This window comes from Lissotriton vulgaris, chromosome 7 (genome assembly GCF_964263255.1).
Source record: "Lissotriton vulgaris chromosome 7, aLisVul1.2, whole genome shotgun sequence".
In the NCBI taxonomy this organism is placed as follows: domain Eukaryota; kingdom Metazoa; phylum Chordata; class Amphibia; order Caudata; family Salamandridae; genus Lissotriton; species Lissotriton vulgaris.
The window spans coordinates 1,544,387,572-1,544,407,803 of NC_141695.1; the positions used below are offsets into that span (position 1 = coordinate 1,544,387,572).

General features: G+C 41.2%; 1 protein-coding gene across 1 annotated transcript in view; it reads right to left on the reverse strand.

Annotated features, from left to right (window-relative positions):
* The window catches only part of LOC147705973 (protein-glutamine gamma-glutamyltransferase E-like), a 307,618-nt gene that overhangs the window by 24,077 nt on the left and 263,309 nt on the right, over positions 1 to 20,232 (reverse strand). Inside the window, exons 9-11 of the mRNA XM_086932430.1 lie at positions 14,052 to 14,294; positions 9,655 to 9,984; positions 9,315 to 9,475 (exon numbers count right to left, since the gene is read on the reverse strand). Of these exons, the coding sequence (XP_086788556.1) occupies positions 9,315 to 9,475; positions 9,655 to 9,984; positions 14,052 to 14,294 (734 nt within the window). The remainder of the gene's footprint in view (positions 1 to 9,314; positions 9,476 to 9,654; positions 9,985 to 14,051; positions 14,295 to 20,232) is intronic.

Consider the following 20,232-nt stretch of genomic DNA (forward strand, 5'->3'; position numbering starts at 1 on the left):
TGCCATTTTGTAACTTTGATGTCTGTATGCTTCATGCAGCACACATGAAAGTTACAAAATTGAATTTTTTTAAACGGTTTGGTTATGTACAAGAAGGGGCACCTTCCTGCACATAAACAACCCTTGGCATTTTGCTTTTTCCATGTGTGCTGCAAAAGGCAGCAAACATGAGAATATTGCAAATATGAGCAGTAATAAACCATTTCCCCTCTTTTCACGAACTTAAGACCAGGGTTTTCCAGGTCCTAATTTTGGCATTGCCTCCTATGTACCCCACCCTTGTACATAGGGGTCAGCGTCAAAAACATGGGTGTTGCGATGGAACGCCCACCACAACACCCACTGCACGCCCCTTTCACGTTCGCTAAACATAGCGTGAAAGGGTGCCTTCTGTACAAGGCAGCGTTAAGCCACAGTAAATGGCTTAATGCTGCTTTGTATACTAGGCAAGGCCCCTATCGTCATGGGAATGGCACAAAAAGTGACGTTCCCGTGGCGATAGGGGCTTATACATATGCCCATTAGTGTTCATTTTCAGAAAATTGCAAGCTGATGTTTGAGAAAAAACTTTTTAAGATATTGACTAAATAAAGTTGGTTTTCCTTAGTTTGTCAAATACACTTTGAGGACCGAATGAGCCACTAAGCTTGGAAAGGTCTTTGCATGCTTGCCACATTATGAAGTATTGGGAAATGTCATAGGATCCACTGCTGAACTTCATGTAACATCTCTACCTTTGAAGCCAATTATTTGGCAATTTGGTTTGTTAAATATTGCAGGGATTTGTTAGCATGAGCTGAAAGCCATTTGTATTTTGGCAGCCATTTTAGGTAGCCATGTGCTCGCCATGTGCTGTTTCCCTCTTCAGAGCCTTGCACATGCTCAGAAGGGCCTAGCTAGTAGAATGCACCTGCTCCTAGTATAGAACTGTCAGGCTATTTTTGCTGCTGTATGGAGAAGTAATTCTCCTCCTTCTTTGTTGAGCAAGCAGATCTTGCATGCCCATATTAGACATTGTGCATGCTTACATGAGCCAGGACTGCTTCTTGGTTTTAAGCTGACTATGTAACCCTAAGCATATATAAGACCCCAGTTATCTGTACTCTTTAGACTGCTTCATTCAGTTGCTAAGGCTTCTGTGTGACATAGTCTCCCTCATCTGAGGTGAATGAATGAATGAATGAATGCATTCTTTTTATATTTCAGTTTCTGTGCCAATTTCTTCTTTGTTGGTTTGAAAGGGCCAGGTATCAGTGAGACCCCTGAGAAGGTGTCTATGTTCTTCAAATGGCGCTCCAACATGGACCTCATCAGTGAAGTGGCTATTTAAGTGAGTGATCTTGTCAGGAGACAGAAATCTTCTGCGGAGGACAGGACAGGACTCTACTAAGGAAGTACTCTGTGCACGGAGATTCTGGGGTTGCTCTATCTCTGCATCCCAGTATATTTCTGATCTTCCTGATTTTGATTCTCCACATGTTTACCATTCCTGACTGAGAACCTTTTTGGCGTCAGTATTCTAAAAAAAAACCAACGTTAGGTCATTCAGAACTTGGCAGTTAGAATTTGGACACCATTTGATTGGTAAGAGTTGTTCTGCGGCACTTGCTGTTGGTTCTTGATGCCTTGGATTGGTAAGGTAGTTTAGTAACACTTACTGTGGCTTTTGATTTGTATAATTGGCCAATATTTGCACTTGTATGTATGTAATATATAAATTGCAATTTATGTAGGCAGGTAATGAGGAGACTTTTCTCTGTTTTGAATTGATTTGAACGGCACACAGTACAAGAGTACCTTAAGTGCTACTTTGATTATAATATTTGCATATGTTGCAATATTTTTGGCATGCCTGTTTCGAGCACACATCGAAGAATGTGTTTCTTTTTGGAGGTACCATAGTGAGATATGAAGTGAATTAGACGGCTCCCCTGAGGGAATACCTAAATAGCTTTAGGTATAAAAATATATTTCTTCCTTGGTGATTCTGCATCCCCCAGGAATTCAAATATGGACATAATACAAAAAAGGATCCTTTTCTGCGCACTTTTATAAATGGAGAGATGCAGAGTGATTTTTTGGCGTTCTGCCAGCCAAAGTTAATGAATTGAGTGTATTTTGGCTACTTGAAAATAAAACAGTCTGTTGGGCTTTTTTTTGCGGTCTTTTGGAATACTATTGAGAAACTCTTCTTTTAAATATGACTTACAACTAGTATTTACAAATGGTTTGGTTTAAGTACAGTCTGTGGGCTGTCCTTTGCTTCTGTCCTAAGTGTTGATCTGTGGGTTAATCGTGTGTTTAAATGTCTATGTGGTTTGTGGTTTTCCCATTAGTGATACTTCTGTGAGTAAATAGCGATTGTGCTCTTTGTGTCAGGATTGCTAGCCTTAAGCGCGTTGTATCATGTTTTCTGAGTGTATGACCCCTTCTGTATATGTCTGAAATTAGCACAATGTGTTTGTTTGTGTTTTCTTGCTGTCCTCAGTCTGTTATGCAAAATGTAATTTAATTAGTATTAAATACAAATTAAATAAAAATCCAGAAATGAACCATATGATATGCTAAATAACTGCATGTTACTATTAAAGTTATAGAGCAAACAACTATGCACATGTACAAACTACTAATGCTTAAAAGATAAAACTAGAATTCACATTGAATAGGAATAAAATAGGCCTCAAAAACGAAATTGTGTGTTTTGCAATAAATAAACAATTATAAAATGTTACATTTTCCTTAGATACATTGTGTTAGATATAAACAGGCCAACACATCATCTGAGTAAATTTTCACTAAACTAAAACACATATTATAGAACATGCATTGAAATGCCTCAGTTTTAAATAGACTGTCACCATGCTTACATTTCAACACTAAAAAAAGGCTTTCCAACAGCTGTGTTTTAACTGCCCCTGAGCAGCAGCTGTTGTTTTGATTGTAGGCCACGGAGAGACAGGAATGTTAACTCAGCTAGGATTTTGTCAGTTAAACACAGTGTAAAACCCTGCATTTCAGACTGCTGTTTTAAAAAGTTACAAAAATCTGGTTCATTATTTTGGATAACAGGAAAACATTTAAAGTAAGGATTTCCTTTCTTAAATACTTTTTCCATAAGCACATTCTTTGTTCTGATGTTAAATAATGACTGTCCTTTTAAAAAAAAGTGGCTCAAAATGTTTCATGTTTAAAGTTAGGTTTCTGTGCTTAGGCTTATGAATGAATGTGTCTAAATATGATAGGCAAGGGATGCAGCTATGTTTTCATATGTGGAAGTATTAAAAATGATTGGTTTCATAAAAAAAAACAATTATTAATTATGAAAAAATTATTTTAAAAAATAAGTGCTTTTAAATTTGTTTTTTTATATTTATAAAGCTTAATAATCATACTGTTACCTCCTAGCATTAAAATTAAATTTAAGTTGTGTTGTACCGCCTAATGAGGAATTTTGTATATGAAATATCACTCTGCGCAGGCGTAAAAAACTCATTTTTATAACGGTATATATGATATTTTTAATGTCCAATCTCTGGGATTTGTAGACAACATTCTGAGGATGGCTATTATGCAGAAAAAATATAGGATATTCATTTTTAACCGCATCGCTGCTGCGGTGATTTTTGCGCTGTGCTGCAAATGATCATTTTTGCTGTTTGCATGACGAGCTCAGCTCGTCATCAGCACACGACACCCGTGGGTGATGACGAGCTGAGCTCGTCATCAGCATCGAAAGGGTTAAGTGCCCCAAATATCAAAGTCAAAATTGGGCAAAATTCACTAATTTAAAAAAAAATCTGCAATTCAGAGCAGCTTTTAAAATGCCTTATGCTTCAGTAAATGCATACATTTAGGTATGATACAAATAGCTGACTTCTATATGGTTAGACAAGTATATTGCACACTGCTTATAATTGAAAATATGTATAAAAAACAGCAGAAGTTATTTTTTGTAACTGTAAACTGACAAACAGGGGAATGGGTCTGCTGTTCAGCCTTGCACACAGAATAGAACAGCTGGGAAGAGTTAAATATCAGTTCTATATTTAGAAGCCTAGCATGGCTCCCAGAGTAAAGTTTGCTGTGACATTTTGACTTCTGAAACTTTTTGAAAGACGACAGGGGAGAAAAGGAGAAGTTTTACTTTTTTTTGCAAAAGCAAGCACTTTATGTACTCATATGAATGGTATATGTGAACTTTTGATTAACAGATACGCTTTGCCATATATTTATAGAGCACTAATACTTTTAGTCTGAGGATTACTGTAAAAAAGCTGAGGCAATGACATTTACTTTGAATTAATTCGCCCTCATGTTACACTTGTACATTTGCTAAAAGGATTGGGGTTTGGGTATTCATGTTTTTTTTTTAGCTCTTTCAAAAGTGCTATGTACCTCCTATAATTTTGTTTATGCTCAGTTGCTACAAAAATGGGTTGATAGTGTTGACAGAAGTGAAACCTGTTTCAGGTTTCCTACTGTCAAAATGGGGGACGGAGGCTATCTCCTCTACAAATTAAGGCAAGGTAAAACGTATGTTGCTCTCTCTTTTTCTCAATTTTTTTTAGCCTGTCTAAGTTGTCTGTGAAATAGCAATGAGACATTTAATTGGCTATTCAGTAATACTGTTGTAAACATTGTTAGCATTAATAAAATGAATAAGAATATATGTTATGTTACTGCCCATCCTGTTTGATGAAATTATGATAGGATCAGTAGTCTAGATTGGTGTTCCCTTATTTTGATCTTTAAGGGGAACTAGATGTAGGTAGTTTTTGTTCTACAAGTCTTAGGTGATAACACCATTATTGCATGTTATTCTCATGCTACATAGTTTTGCAAGGGCATTGCTAGCTTTTATTAGCTAGTCTGTGTAAATAAACTGACAGTCCTTATTAGAGCTGATGTTGCATAGTTTGGATCATGAAAAGTAGAATGCAGGGAAGATGCCCATGTGATCCTTAGCAAAAAATGTGTTGAAGGAAATGTTGTTTTATAGATAAGAACCCCTGTTAAATTAGCAGTTTTGAGACATGAGAGCATGGTCCTAAGCGTACAATATAGGTGCTTTTGAAGAATCATTTTAGAAGTGTCTGCAGTCCTGAACAAGTAATGTAAAGTTTATGAAGTGTAGAACATTTCCTTTTTGTTAGGGTTTTCAGATTAGTACACAGGAATACACCAAATGTAAGGATTTAGGGTATGTCTGTGTTGTTTTTCTCTTTTCCTCACAATTTAGTTAATTAACAGACTTCCTTGGCTGCTTGGGATTGGGTGATGTATTACTCTTGTCAGTTCACCAAAGAGTTCCTTTTATACTTGCCAATAGGTCCAGGATGTTGTTTTTTTTACTCTCACACAGATACATGAAAGTGTTCTTGAGTGCCTTGCTAATATATGGGGCGTCCCAAGAATAGGAAGCATTCTGGGACTATCGTCTCTGTTGATAGATTGTTTCTGTGCCTTGTCTAAAGACTTTTTGTTCTGTCCACCAATAGATATTTGCTGCCTTAAATTGTAGATTGTAAATTGTAAATTGATACTTGTATAGCGCACTACTCACCCGCAAGGGTCTCAAGGTGCTTGTACGAATACCGCTGTGGAACCCATCCTGGCTTTCCCTGTGAGGCGTCCACTCCTGGGCACCCCCAAGGTGGAGGCCAGGCATCCTTAGCGTTGTGGGGGCCGTTGTGGAGATTAAGCAAGCTATTGCCCAGAGTTGAAGAGTGGGACTCCATGATTGGAATAGGCACGAGGCGTGAATTATCAGGTCCGTGGAATTTTGAGCCCAAGACTGGCAGAGGCTGGGAATTGAACCCTGGTCCCGGGCTAGACCTCTGCATCAGGGTCTGCCGCTCTAACCATTGAGCCACACTTCTCCTCAATGGCCTTACAACCATTGCCAGAGGGGCTCGGACATCAGATTCAGCCTGCGGAGTCAGCGTCAGTACCAGTCCAGCTTGAAGCCAAAGTGAAGGTAACCAGCACAGGCTTTGCTGGCAACTAGGACCTCAGTGAAGGCGGAAGCCCTGGAATGAAGTATGTACCCCTGCCACTGTCTTGGGCGAAAGACGGGGTCACAAATCAGAAAGGAAATATTGTGAATAGAGTTTTTAATGCCCAGCTGAGAGTCACAGACCAACCAGAATGGCGAGGAGGCTTTGTGTGAGGTGACCCCTTTTGAAACAATGGTTGCTTCAGAGATTCTAGCATCAGGCCTCTGAATCCTGGTCCTAAAGTGAATGCACGTTTGCACCTTTTTTTGTTGGTCAAGAGGTGCTTGAGCACACTGGATGCAATGTTTGGCCCCAATGAATGAGCAGCTCGCCAGCAGAGCAATACAGGAGCTAGGGAAGGACTTGAGTTTAGGGTACAGGTGCGGTGTCTCTGGTGCCTGTTAGATTGAAGTGAAGAAAACTGGTGCACTGCCTGAGACACTGGACAGGATCGGTAAGAGCATTTTCCCTGGTGGGTGACTGCCCTGTCCTGAAAGAAGAGACTTTTTTCTTGAAACTGGGCTGTGATTCTTGAGTAGCGAGTTGTGCAGCTCCACCGTGGAAACAACAAGAGCCTGCCTGTGAGGCTCAAACGGGCACAGGGAGAAGACTCCCCTCTGGCTTGGTTGTACAGCAGCTTCAATTTCCCCAAGGACTTCTTCTTTTTCTTGTCAATAATGTACCCCTTTGGATGTCCCGTTTTTGGGGAGGAGCAGCCCTTTGCAGCTCTTCGTTCTAATTCTCATGGCCCTGTGTGGTCCTCCTGGTCCCTTGGAACCAGGATTGTTTTTGTAATAATCTGTTTAGTTGGTTTAATATTTGAATTAGTTACATTTATTATGCACGAAAAACACTTTTCTGAGCAATTAAAAAATGTGACTTTGCCCTTTCCCAAATGTATTAAATTGATGTTCTAGCCCTCATAAAAGGAAAATGGACAAGTAGCCCTGAAAATGTTTTTACTAGACGGTTTTAGGATTTGCTTAGGACAAGAAAAATGATATTCCTGCTTATACCTCATATATACCCGTTTAATGAAATGTTTAGAATGGAAAATGCCCACCTAGCAATGAATTAGGATATTGATAAATTTATGAAAATGAATGTGCAAATATTTTCAATGATCCTACTGGACCATAGGAATGTCTTTAGCTTATGCTAAAAGGACCATCTGTTAAATATTGCAGGGATTTGTTAGCAAGAGCTGAAAGCTGTTTTGTATTTTGGCAGCCATTTTAGGTAGCCATGTGATCGCCATGTGCTGTTTCCCTCTTCAGAGCCTCGCACATGCTCAGAAGGGCCTAGCTAGTAGAATGCACCTGCTCCTAGTATAGAACTGTCAGGCTATTTTTGCTGCTGTATGGAGAGCAAGCAGATCTTGCATGCCCATATTAGGCATTTTGCATGCTTACATGAGCCAGGACTGCCCCTTGGTCTTATGTTGACTATATAACCCAAAGCATATATAAGGCCCCAGTTTTCTGTACTCTTTAGACTGCCTCATTCACTTGCTAAGGCTTCTGTGTGACATAGTCTCCCTCATCTGAGGTGAATAAATGCATTATTTTTATATTTCAGCTTCGCTGCCAATTTCTTCTTTGTTGGTTTGGAAGGACCAGGTATCAGTGAGACCACTGGAAAGGTTTCTATGTTCTTCAGGTCGAAAAACACAATGTATCATCATGCGTTTTCTCTAATTTTCTTGGGGATAACTCTTTTGTCCATGATCTATCTCTGAGAATATAATGCTTGCCTCCAACGCTCACCATCACTCTCAAGGTTCCTCTGTCACTATTGTAAATCACCAACTAGTTTTCAGCATGATTGCACAGGAACTGAACCTTGGGACATCATAAATATTTTTACATACTTCATTCTACTGACATTGTGAAGGGCGATTATTCAATGCATGGTGTTATCTGCATAAGACCAATAACACTTTTTTAACATTTTGCTTGCTTCAATTGTCTCTTCCCTTTTATTTCAGGGTTCCTTAAACACACTTTGAAAAATAATCATGGATCTTAAGTGAATATATTTTTAGCTTAATCTACACTGGCTTTGGTCTCTTTTTGATAATAGAAGCACTTAACTACATTTCATTGTATACTCTTGTTATTTTAGCTTGGCAGACAAGCCCACAAAAAGGGTCGGAGAGGTAACTGAGTAATACTGTATTATGGCCTGATTTTTGCAGAGAGATGAGACATCCCCACAATTCAGGCTACCCACCGGGAAGGAATGTGGTTGTTCACAGAGAGGTATGCTAAACGTAATATATACTTTTAATGCATTGACTATAGACAGACAGGATATTGATCCTAGAAGGACTACCATATCTTCATTCTATTGTATTCAACCCTCAGACTAAACTTTGTGTTTTACTACTATAACAATGGAGATATCTAAGAGAATAGGATAATGTCCATGCCAATGTGTTCTCTATTCAATGTATCAGAAAGGTCACAAGGTGATTAGTGTTTTGCAAACTGTGCCAGATCAGCTGCACCCAGGAAATAAGAACCCTTCTTTGAAGACACCACTAAAACTGAAGCTGATTAAATTATTTGCTCACAGGGACACTACACTTAATCTACTTTTCAGCAACTAAAACCATCAGCAAATTTCCTCAGTTTAGTTACAATCAGCTCTCAGGAACAATGTAATGGAAACATATTTGGTGTCACTATGAATCAGCAGTAGAATTGAAAGGTTGGCAATGAGCCCGAAAATTCATCAAAGTAGGCTAGTGAAGTTTATTCAAATTTCAGACACACTACCATGGAAGATAAACTCAGTGCGGGGAGACCAGTAAAAGAAACACACTGCCAAGAATAAGATAAACAAAGGGAGAGAGGTGAACGTCAGAGAAGTCACTGGATGGGAAGTAAGAATTACTGTCTTAAACAAAGGGGGTATAACCCAGATAATTTAGAATGGTGAGAGGACGATTTGTAAAGAAACAGAAAGTAAGAAACAAACAGCTCAAACAATGAAGCAAAAAAAAAGCGGAAAGAGACTACATGGATACAAGTTGTGGAACAGGAGCAAAAAGTGAGCAGGTTACAACTGAGATAGAAGGATCTTATGAATGTGGATCAATGCAGGTTGCTTTATAGACAGACAAACATGGGCGCAAATAGTAAGGAGGGGTTTCATTATTGGTTAGATGTTACAAGAATGACGTGACTGGTAGGCATTGGGTCCTAGAATGACAACAACCCGACAAATGTAAATATTGCTTGCCGTATATCACACTCCATATGTATCTCAGTCATCACACTTCCTGTTTATAAAGCCCCATGGTTCATTTCTCACCTGGAGGCTAATTGGAGGGTGTTCCAATGTGATTGTCTTTTGCACCAGAAATGGTGCCTGCCCTTCAGCTTCACAGACAGCATTGAAGTGGACATTGTGATCATCTTTTGACAAATACTGTTCATATTGGCCATAAGTAACCGTAAATGGAATCTCCTTTTCTGTAAAGATACAGCAATTGACAAAAATGAGTGCTCTGTAAAATTTTATTTTTTGATCTTCCATAAATAACACATACATTTTAAATCAGATCCTGAGGCAGGCCAACCACCACACTGTGCCTAACTATTGAAATGTTAAAGAAATTAAGTGGAAAGAAACAAATTCTATGATAAATTACCTTCAGCAGGACCAAGCTTGACTGATGTTTTCTCCCCAGAGACCTCACTCGTCACTCTCCCATTGTACAGCACGGATGAGGCGCAGATGCTCACCACTACATTCTTGGCATGCTCTGTGCTTGAGTTTTTGAGGATGAGGATCAGATTGGCATCCTCACCAAAATGAATGGATTGAATGATCTTGAATTTTCCTGAGACATTTACGTTGGCTAATTCAGTGGCATCCCCCACAGCCTCCGCTGCAGCCCCCCGATTTGATGTAGATGGAGGAGCGCATCCAAACAGCTTGGTATATGCTTTTGTAAAAACTTCTCTCTCCTTCTTGGAACCTGAGCAGAAGCAAAATAAAATTAATTCTGTTGCTGCAAAGACAGCAGTGTACCCATGTTAAGTTGTTTCTGTGTATATATCTATCTTCCCACATGCTGAGAGAAACAGGAAAGGTGAAGTGATTGCTACAAGAACTTATGAGAAACACTGCTAGGGAATACAGTTTGTATGCTTCAATAAAATATGCTTCAACAAATCCTCACCACTCCTGAATAGTTTTATAAGTTACACACTCTCCTTCAACAATATCCCCATTATCAGATAACTGGAGTTTACATTGATGTACATATTGAGGCTTAGGAGAGAACACTCATATTTTGTCAGAGGTAGAAAGAAGCACGTTGGTTGACAAGCAGCACCCCATTATGGCAACATTTTGAACTCACTTTTCTTGTATATGGTCTCATCACAAATTTGTGCCACACTGGTAATGCCATGTGCAAGCAAACTGCTAGAAGTAAAATTTATACCAGATGGCACTGAAGCAATTTTGAAGACGCGGCCTGTGACATTAAACAGCTGGACATAAATGAAGATTGCTGCTAAGGGAGTTCTGGAACTTTTTATGTAAAAAGACACTGCCCTATTTTTAACCTGTGTTCACTGCCCTATTTCAATCACAGAAGGGTAATGCCACATTCAAGTCTGCTCAAAAGAGTAAGTGCTGGATTTTGAAGATAAATTCATCCTCAAGTTTATATGTTCAAATGATCACTCAGATACTAGAAGTGTGCCATATATCCCACCACAGAAGAGTGCAGTCTCTAAATGTTTTACTTCCAGAGAGAACCTATTGTAACCCTCCTGTGCCTAGCTAACACTAGCTAGTGAGCTTTCTGTTCCACAAGATGGAGCACAATCCAAAAAAGTGCAAGGCACAGAATTCCTCAAAATCTGTTGTATGGAAGCCTCTAGTGTCTACCAATTCCGTGCCAATATATTCTTCACATTCTGTTTTATGAATACACATTTGACAAAAAACATATTTTGGCAAGGCACTTTAACAGATTAAAAAACATTTTTGGCACTCTTTTTGGAATGAAAATATCCCAAACTGTGAATTTCAAAAATGTCAATTCCCTTATAATTACAAATCAAAGAGAAAAAGGGCAATGATAAAATTAGCTAATATATGGGCTGCAGACTGTCCAGTATTGGACGATAATAATTCCCAGAAGTCTAGCACTGAAAGTTAATCACTTGGAGATTGATACAAGAATGTGTTTAATGAGAAAGAGACCATAAAATGATGCCCCGCTGATTCAAAGTTAACAATAGTATATTGAGTACCTACCAATTGTCAAATAAAACTGTCAGTATTACAATATCAGGTCATTTAATTCTAGTGTCAAGACAAGGAAAATCCGAACTATATATACTAAATTCAGGGCAAGACTGGCAACACAAACCTGCCTTGGAAATTATGTCGGACCGTACTCCTGGATGGTGAGGGGGAGTAGGGTTGCGGGTGCTAGTGGGAAATACTGCTGCTTAACTTTTGTGACAGGGGGCTGATTTTGCAGCACAGCTGCAAAGCTGGCCCCCAGTTGTCTAAAACCGACCCCACCCTTCTGGCCCACCAGGAAAATACCAGGGGCCTCATTTATGAGGCCGTGCTTCACTTTTACGTCGCCGGTGCGTCACTTTTTGTGACGCACCAGCAGCATAAAAAATGTGCCTTGTTGCAACATATTTACAGAGGGACGCATATAGGTAGATGCGTCACTTTGTAAACGCCTGTGCTACATTATACCTACGCCAGGTATAATGTATGCAGGGGGGGGCGTTCTGACGCAAGACAGGGTCATAGAAGTGACGCAGTGAAATCTATAAGATTTCACTGCGACACTTCTAGGATAAAAATGCGTCAATTTCTTACGCCTGCCTCACAGCAGGCGTAAGACTGACACAGGCCCTTTCACATGGGGCAAGCCCCATGTGAAAGGACACATTGCTGGAGTTGCGTAAATTTTCTGACACACTCCAGCAATGCGTCACTTTTGCGCCTACAGATACGTCAGAAATACTGACGTATCTGTAACTCCTTGCGACATGATGCGTCATACTTTAAATATGACGCATCGTTAGTGTTGCAGGGAGAGCGCAGTGAAAAGTGACGCATCACTGTTTTCACGCGGCGATGCATCACTTTCCATAAATGAGGCCCCAGGTGCCTGCTACAGCCAATCCAGCCCTGGCCGTATTCCCCTGGTAACTAAAGAAGGACACCTTCAGGTGAAAAGGGAGCCATGCCTTGCAGCAATTGTTTGCTATAGTGTATCTCAGCATGAGGAGAAGATGCAGTGTGCTGCCCATCCTGTTCAAGTTACTTAATTACTTCTGATTCTTGGGAAGGATTCTTTCGATGAAAGGGTTTCTCAATCACATCTTGCAGCAGCCACTCTTTTCAGGTGTTCCAGGGAGAAGTCCAGTTTCCTCCTAGTGGGGCAGCCAGTACCGTAAGCGCTTGGTTCTCACACCTGAAACTTTCATTCTTTGATATATCCTAGTACACTAAATTAATGCATTTGTATTCTTTGAAAGAGTAATGCTGTTTGGCTGGGGTTGCATTTCTTTGTTCTGACTTGAGGGGTTAATTCTCCAGGGAAGAGAGCTTTTAAAGCACCGTAATTTGTATCCTGATGCAGCGAAATTAATATCCTGGCTTCCACTGATAGGATTTTTGTTGTTGTGCTCTTGTTTTAATCAGATAAATATTCTCTATTTTCTAAGACTGTGTGGAGTTTTTATGTGGTGTTTTCATAGTGTTACTGTGTGTGTTTTGCACAAATACTTTACACATTTATGTTAAGCCTGCCTGCTCATATCTAGCTTACCCTGACTTATAATGTGATTCCTACGTGGACAGGGTGCAAATAAACCTCTGTAAGCTATAGACCCAATGTCTTACATTGGTGATCAGTAGTGAGTATAGGACTTGTGTTTGTGCAATAACATATAATCATTCAGTGTTCACTACAACTCCATATTTAAGACCAATGTTTTCCAATTCTCCCTGATTGGCCTTTTTTAATTATCTGCTAAATGATGTGTCTCTCTGGAGAAGCCGTACCTGAAAGAATTGAGTTTGAGTTGGCAATGTAAGAATTCTACACTGTGCAGCAGCTGACAGATTTCTGCAAGGACATCCAAGATTCTAGTTGGTGGGCGAAAATGCCCACAGTAGGGAGGGACGCAGTCCATACACTAGATGTAAAGGTCCAAACATGCTACATTGCAACTAAGGCCCTACTAGTCAAAAAGTTTGGAGAGACCCTGAGAGGTATAGGTTCTGGTTGGAGCCCAAAAATCTCCTCACAAACATAGGTGGATTTCTTGGATTATGCAAGCAAGGCACTGAAGGGCTGGGGTAGGGGCAGCAAGGTTGATGATTATTCAGAGATGAACTACTGATTTTAAAGGAGCACATGCTTGATATTTGTTTTCCAGAGCTGCACCAACAGCTGGTTGATAGCAAGTTAAATGACCCCAAGAAACTTGATGAGGAGGCGGACATATGGGTCAGCACCAGAGTGTCCAAGAAGGCATCAGAAGGGGACAGTCAAAAGGCTGGGCAGGATTCCTAACAGAAGAAAGAGGGGGAGATAAAAAAAGACTGACTTTTCTAAAGGCCCCTAAAACAACTCTGAGAGGAAAGAGTCTCATTTCACTTTCCCAATCTGGCCAACAGAATAAAAATACCCTGACAAAGGTTAAAAGCCAAAGCCCTTCAAGTGGTATGAGTGCTACGACCATGGACACTACAAGGGTGAATCCCAAGTGTATAATAATTCATGGCCAAATTAATTTACACTTCATGTTGTGTTAATTGACATGGAGCTTGTTTGTCTTCCTACTTCTACTTCAAGTGGCATTGATTTTGCACTGCATAGTACAGGTTCAAAGGAAGTTAAAGCTAAATTAAATAAGCGCCTTATAAGGAGTGAAGACAAAGATGAATCTACATATTTTACCTGTCACCATCTAAGTCCAAAATCACAAAGCATTTTCTGTTGCTTTCTGTTTTTTACTCCAGAAATAGTGTTGTGAAGCAACCTGCCCATACCTTCCTCGTACTTGTAGTTGGCAGTGATATCTTCTCGGAGATTTTGCCCCACAGCCTTTGTGCTGATGTTCTTCCCAACAACACCGGAGTCACAACAAAGTTTCTCTTTTTTATTCTCGCCCTCACAGATCCAGGAGACACGGTCCGCATTGACCTCAGCAAACACAAACGGTGCGTCATAGTCCAGGTCCACGTCTCCTTCTTTGATCGCTTTTACCGAGGTAGGACCACAGCGATAGATTCCTGGAAGCCAAATAGAAAACATTTAATGTTAGGTGATAGAGCCACAACATGTATGATACAGAGAACTATTGTAATATAAAGTGTTGTTTGATATTTCCACTTGTCAGGATGCATTTTGGAACACACACAAACGATAAACCTGTGCATTGACATTGCACTTCTACAATGTGATATTGCTATAAAAAGACCTCATATTACATGGAAGAAGTCAAAATTGTTTAGTACAATCCAGTGCTAAAGGTTAGTTTTTACATTGTCCTTTTGTTTGGAATGTTTTATATAACAGAGCTACCACAGGGGCGTGCATGACTGTTGACTTATTCAAAAGATTGCATATCAGAACTTAAATGTATGGCTGGAAGGTGCAATATGTGAAGAGTGTTGTGTACGTAAATGTTTTGTGTTGTGAGTGAGTGCCAAAGATGTGCTTTTATCAAGATGTGAGGCCAGTGCGTAATTTTCATTATGCAGGTGTAAGACTGTGAAATTTCCAGAATTGTGCATAAAGCAAAATCTTGTCATTACGCATAAATAGTTTTTGCGCCAGGAAGCAGATGACAGGACCTAAACTTGACCACTCTGCACATTCATTTGCAAATAACATTGGTACACAGTCTCTGTTTATACCCTTTGGTGGAGCTTTACATTTATCTGACAAAACTATTTTTAGTTTCTTAAGGTAACTCAAGGTAACTAAAGTGCTGATGCAGCTTTACACCCACTGACTTAATATGCTTTGGTCTTCACTGCCTGGTGCGCATGTGCAATTTCCATTGTTAGTTCTGTAGAATAAGCAGCAGACTTTCCCTAGAATGAAGGATAGCTGCTGTAAATCTCAGCTTTGACCTACATGCCTTGCAAAGTCCCTGTGACAAAGTTGAGGGAGCCAGGGAAATGTCCAACCGAAAAACAGCTTTAATGAAGTAATTAGTTTTTCCATCTTGCCTGCAGGATACCTTCCCGGTGCAGGGAATTGAGGGGATTGGTGATTTTACCATCATCTGATAGATGAAGCCATTTCAAGATATCTGGAGCTTTAAAAAAATGCAACTGCGAAAGGCACTTTTTCTAAACTCCACTACTGCTGAAGATTATTGGATCATGGATGGAATGGTCAATTCAATCACAGGCCAGGCATTCCTCAACCAGGCAAGGGGGCAACACTGTTCATGGAAATTTATATGTCTAAGCGTTTTGTTCCACTCCTTTTTTCCTTTTCACTTTCTCATACTCGTCAATTGAATGTTCTTTCAACACTCTAAGAATTCACCAATTTATGTCCATACTTTTCTGAGTGAACTGCAGATTTGAATTTACTTCCAACGTCTTCTGTGGTTGTGCCTTCCTTTTCTCGCTCATAGTATGTTGCAGTATACCAGAGGATGGCCACGAGTTGTGCTTGATTTACTCCAAGAGTCTGTAGAGGTACATTTAAGTTTGTTTTAACATCATTAGGGCTGTATTAACCTCAGAATTGTACTTTGCAAATTCCAATTGTCTTTCTAATATTGTGGATGCTTTTTTGTATTATTGCTTCCCTCCCTTACCCTCCTTGAATTTCCCTTAACCTCACATCTTTGTAGTAAATATTTCGTATTTCCTTCCTCACCACCTGGACCATCCAAGACTCAGTAGGGGTAGGGGATTTACTCCAAGACTCGGTAGGGGTACATTTAAGTTTGTATTAACATCATTAGGGCTGTATTAACCTGAGAATTGTACTTTGTAAATTTCAATTGTCTTTCTAATCTTGTGGGTGATTTTTTGTATTATTGCTTCCCTCCCTTACCTTCCTTGATTTTCCCTTAACCTCACTTTTTAGGTCTCGTCTAGTATGTTCCGCAAGGAATAAATAGACAAGAGTATTGGGGGCAAACCAAGGTCTAAACCATCGCGGATTTCGTCGAGTGCATATGCACATGCACGCGCTTGCCATTACCTTCCGCCTGCCTCCGAGAGCTTCACTTCAAAGGAATCCACTCCCCCGCCCCCTGCTTCACACTTTTCACGGCCGCCAGGCCGTGTCTCGCATTTCTCCTCCCCCCTCCCCACAGCAATGCCTCATCCTACCGCACTCTAATGATTGGAGGTCCACCGGATCTCTCGCCCTGCTGTGTATGGCGTACAGTTAACCTTTGCAGACTTACTTAAACTGCTCTATATTTTACCTCGTACAGGTGGTTTACATGCCTCTGATCCATAAATTGCTTCGAGTAAGCACCTTGTGCATGCAGTCTATTCTGCTGTTTTAAAGGCTCTTCCTTCGGCTTTCTATACCTGGCAATACATTTTTTTTTTAGCCTTATCTCACCTATTCCGGTTACCTTCATTTTTCACAAACCAAGGGGCCGATTATGATTGCGGTTTTTCCGCATCCTCGGGGCCAAGGACCCACCGCCACATTAGGATGGCTAGTGGGTCCTGGTTTCCGTCCGCAGCTTTTCCGCCGCGGTCGGCTTACAACCGTGGCGGAAAAGCTCTGATATGGTGACGGTGTCTCTCAGACACCGTCCGCCATATCAGGATGGGCTTTAAAAAGTGCTTTTCCGCTGCGGGTTTTCCGCCGTGGAAAAGCATATGGATCTTCACTGCGGGGGCCCGTTGCGGGCCCCCTAGTTGAAGGGGGGGTGGGGGGTGCACATGGGGGGTACCTATGGTACCCTCCTGCATTTGCATGCAGAAAGCGGCAGGCACCGCGCGGTGCCTGCCTCTTTCTGCATGCAAATGCAATGCGTGCATTTTTAACATTGCCGCGGGTGCAGCTTGAAGCTGCACCCGCTGCAATGTTAAAAATAGAGGATGTGACCGCCAGGGTGGCGGTCACATCCTAATTGCACAGGAGGGAACTCCGCATGCCATGCGGAGGTTCCCTCCTGCTCTGGGGTCGCGGACTGACGCAAGTCCGTCCGCGATCCTAATCCACCCCCAAATATGGTCTGTCTACTTTTGGCTAAAGGCTCCTCCTGCTGATTAAGGATTTTGCAACTTACCAAAGTGTTCACTGGCTGCCTGAATGACGTTTATAAAGTCATACGAACCCATTGAAACACGTAATATCGTGTTTAAAGGCTGTGGGATGTGTTTTATTTGTTATACAGAAAAACGTTCTATAATACCCTTAATCGCAAAATATGTAAACATTTTCTCCCATGCTTTTTTTCATCCTTCTTTAGCAAAACCCACTATCCATATAATAGTTTAATGAAGTTACTGCCTGAAATTTGCTTACATACAAACTGTGAAGCCAAAGGTGGAAATGGTTTTACATCGCTGTTCAAGATGACATGAGTGTTATTTTCAAACTCATAACACATGTACGAAAGGAGTTACAGCTTCCTGTTCCTGCACCGCCCCAGAGAAGCTGCTGCGGCGCTGTGCTGTAGAACAGAGATAAGATCTCACACGTGTTTTTGTGCGTGTGTATTAGTGGTCAAATTTCATTAAAAAACGTGCCCATCCTCGTGAAACACCGCACAAAATATTTACAATCAATATAAAAGATAAAAACATTTTTAATAATAAATAAGGAATTCAGCACCCAAAAGAGTGCACCCTGCCTTCCCTTCTAAACAAATAATAACACCCTCCCCCACTTTATATTATAGGCACCCATCAGTTTTGCTAGCAACTCTGCTTCAGGAATTTGAATGCTGCCCGCAGAACTATAAGTCCATTTGTGTCTCTTTGAAAACAGCATTGCTTCATTTACTTGTGCTGATTATTAGGTCTCGCATGCTGGCAACGTGTGTATGCTGTTGCTTGTCAAGGACTACTGTTCCGTAAAATGGGCTAGAAATGGTCACTTCACTCCGTGTCCCAGGCTATAAAAAGTATGGGGAGCTGCGTCTGTGCAGTAGACAGCATCGAAAGTGAAAGGCCTCCTAGAAGCAGCTTTAGAAAGTGTGTGTTGGCGACTGCATGAGCTGGTTCAGGGGGGTAGCGAAGTTTGTTGGTGAATTGCCAGGAGCCAAAAACTTTCTCTTTCGCAAATCACTCGGGCCACTTTATTAGATCACTTGGCTTTATGTAGCTGTTGTACATCATAGACCATGATTACAACATTTAAAGACTTGCGTTAAAATGTTCTGCTGGTATGAGCTACATAGACGAAGTAGCATGTAATCTTCATTGTGCTTGTGTTTTCTATATTAATGTGCACAATTTTTATTGGCCTATAATAAAATGCTATCATTTGAATCGCCTATTGAATACTTGGGGCTTCAGAAGCACCTTTTAAATTGCCTTGCTGGAGGGCAATGTAAGACTGAATACATTAAACCTTAAAAAAAAGTTTTTTAAAAAAAGTACAATGTTTGAGCTGTTATGTTTTTGAATTTTCGTCTTGAAATAACTGCTGCTCTAAAAAGTGTAATTGATGCGTCAGGAATATACATGCCAAATGGAAGAAAATATGTTGAAGACAAAGGCAGAATTATTTACCCTTTGTATTCTATTAAATTGTATGAAATGTTTTGATCTAGCAGACAAACACTCTTGTTAAACCACACTAACTGCAAAACCGCGAAATTGCAGCCTGGTGTCCACACTACTTTAGACCACGCACACTGCGCCCTCGCACTACTTTATTTCACACACACTGTGCCCTTACACTACTTTAGGACACACACACTGTGCCCTCCCACTACTTTAGGACAAACACACTGCACCCACACACTACTTTAGGCCACGCACACTGCGCCCTCACACTACTTTAGGCCACGCACACTGCACCCTCACACTGCTTTAGGACACACACAATGCGCCCTCACACTACTTTAGTCCTTAGGTGAATAACACAATTGGAATTGGTTCACCTTATAGGCCCCTGTAACAGTGTACCATAGGTACCCAGGGCATAGGTGTATCCTAGGCCTACCAGGGGCTGCAGCATGTATTGTGCCACCAATGGCCTGGCCTCCATATTTGGCACAACTGGCTGATCACTCAGCTGGGGTAAGTTGGTGTAATCACCTCTTGCTTAGATATAGTATCCCGATATCTAACCTTAACTGGACACATGTTAACCTATAAGCCATTCCTATGGAAGGCCCCTGCAATCCTGGGGGCAGAGTGCGTGGTTTCATGTGAGATGGTGCTCTAGCATGAGCTGAGCCTGTCTGCAGCTGTCGGGAATAACTCCCTTAGCTGTTCCGGGATATTGCCATACCATTTACTCTTAAGTGCATTATAATCCTCGCGGTTATATGCTAACTTTGGTTTGGCTTTATCAAAACATGTCGAGTAAGGTGTCATACGATTGGGAATACTATCCCCTCGACAGTTCTGTCGACGGGGATAGCATTCCACCCTTCTAGAGGGACACGACATGTACATAACTTTAACCCCAGTTAAAGTTAACCAGAGCCTCAGCATCACAAAATGGATGCTGCCACCACAGACATAAGTCTGACCTCCTGCTGCTGGGAGTCCTTCCAGCGAGGGAGGCTTGGACAAAGGGTTTCCTGCCTTGGGAGGTGTGAGCACCACCCCAGACAGGATTTTGTGTATTGGGTAGGACAGGGTTGAATAGAATCAGACATGCCCGGGGCACACAAGGTGTCCCCGTGCATAAGCCAGTCCAAACCGGTCCTGGGACTTTCCAGACCCAGGCCTGGCGAGGAGCTGGACAAAGGAAAGGGGGTGTAACCTCCCCCCTTCCTGGTCCCACCCAGAGGAGGGACCTAGCAGGTGATCCACCCCTCAGATTGGGAATAGGAGTAGGAGCAGTGCCCTAGCACCTCAGATCATCCTGAATCAACTTGAAACTAAGAAGACAACTGGACTTCAACATTCTGCTGCACAGAAGACTGAAGAGCATCTCCCTTGTGGCCTAGGAGTGGCCACCCTGTGAACACAGGCACCATCCAGCAACTCGACGTCTGCTTTGCTGCCTTCTCCTGCCGGAGCCTGAGCCCAGAGCCTGACAAGACCCAGACTC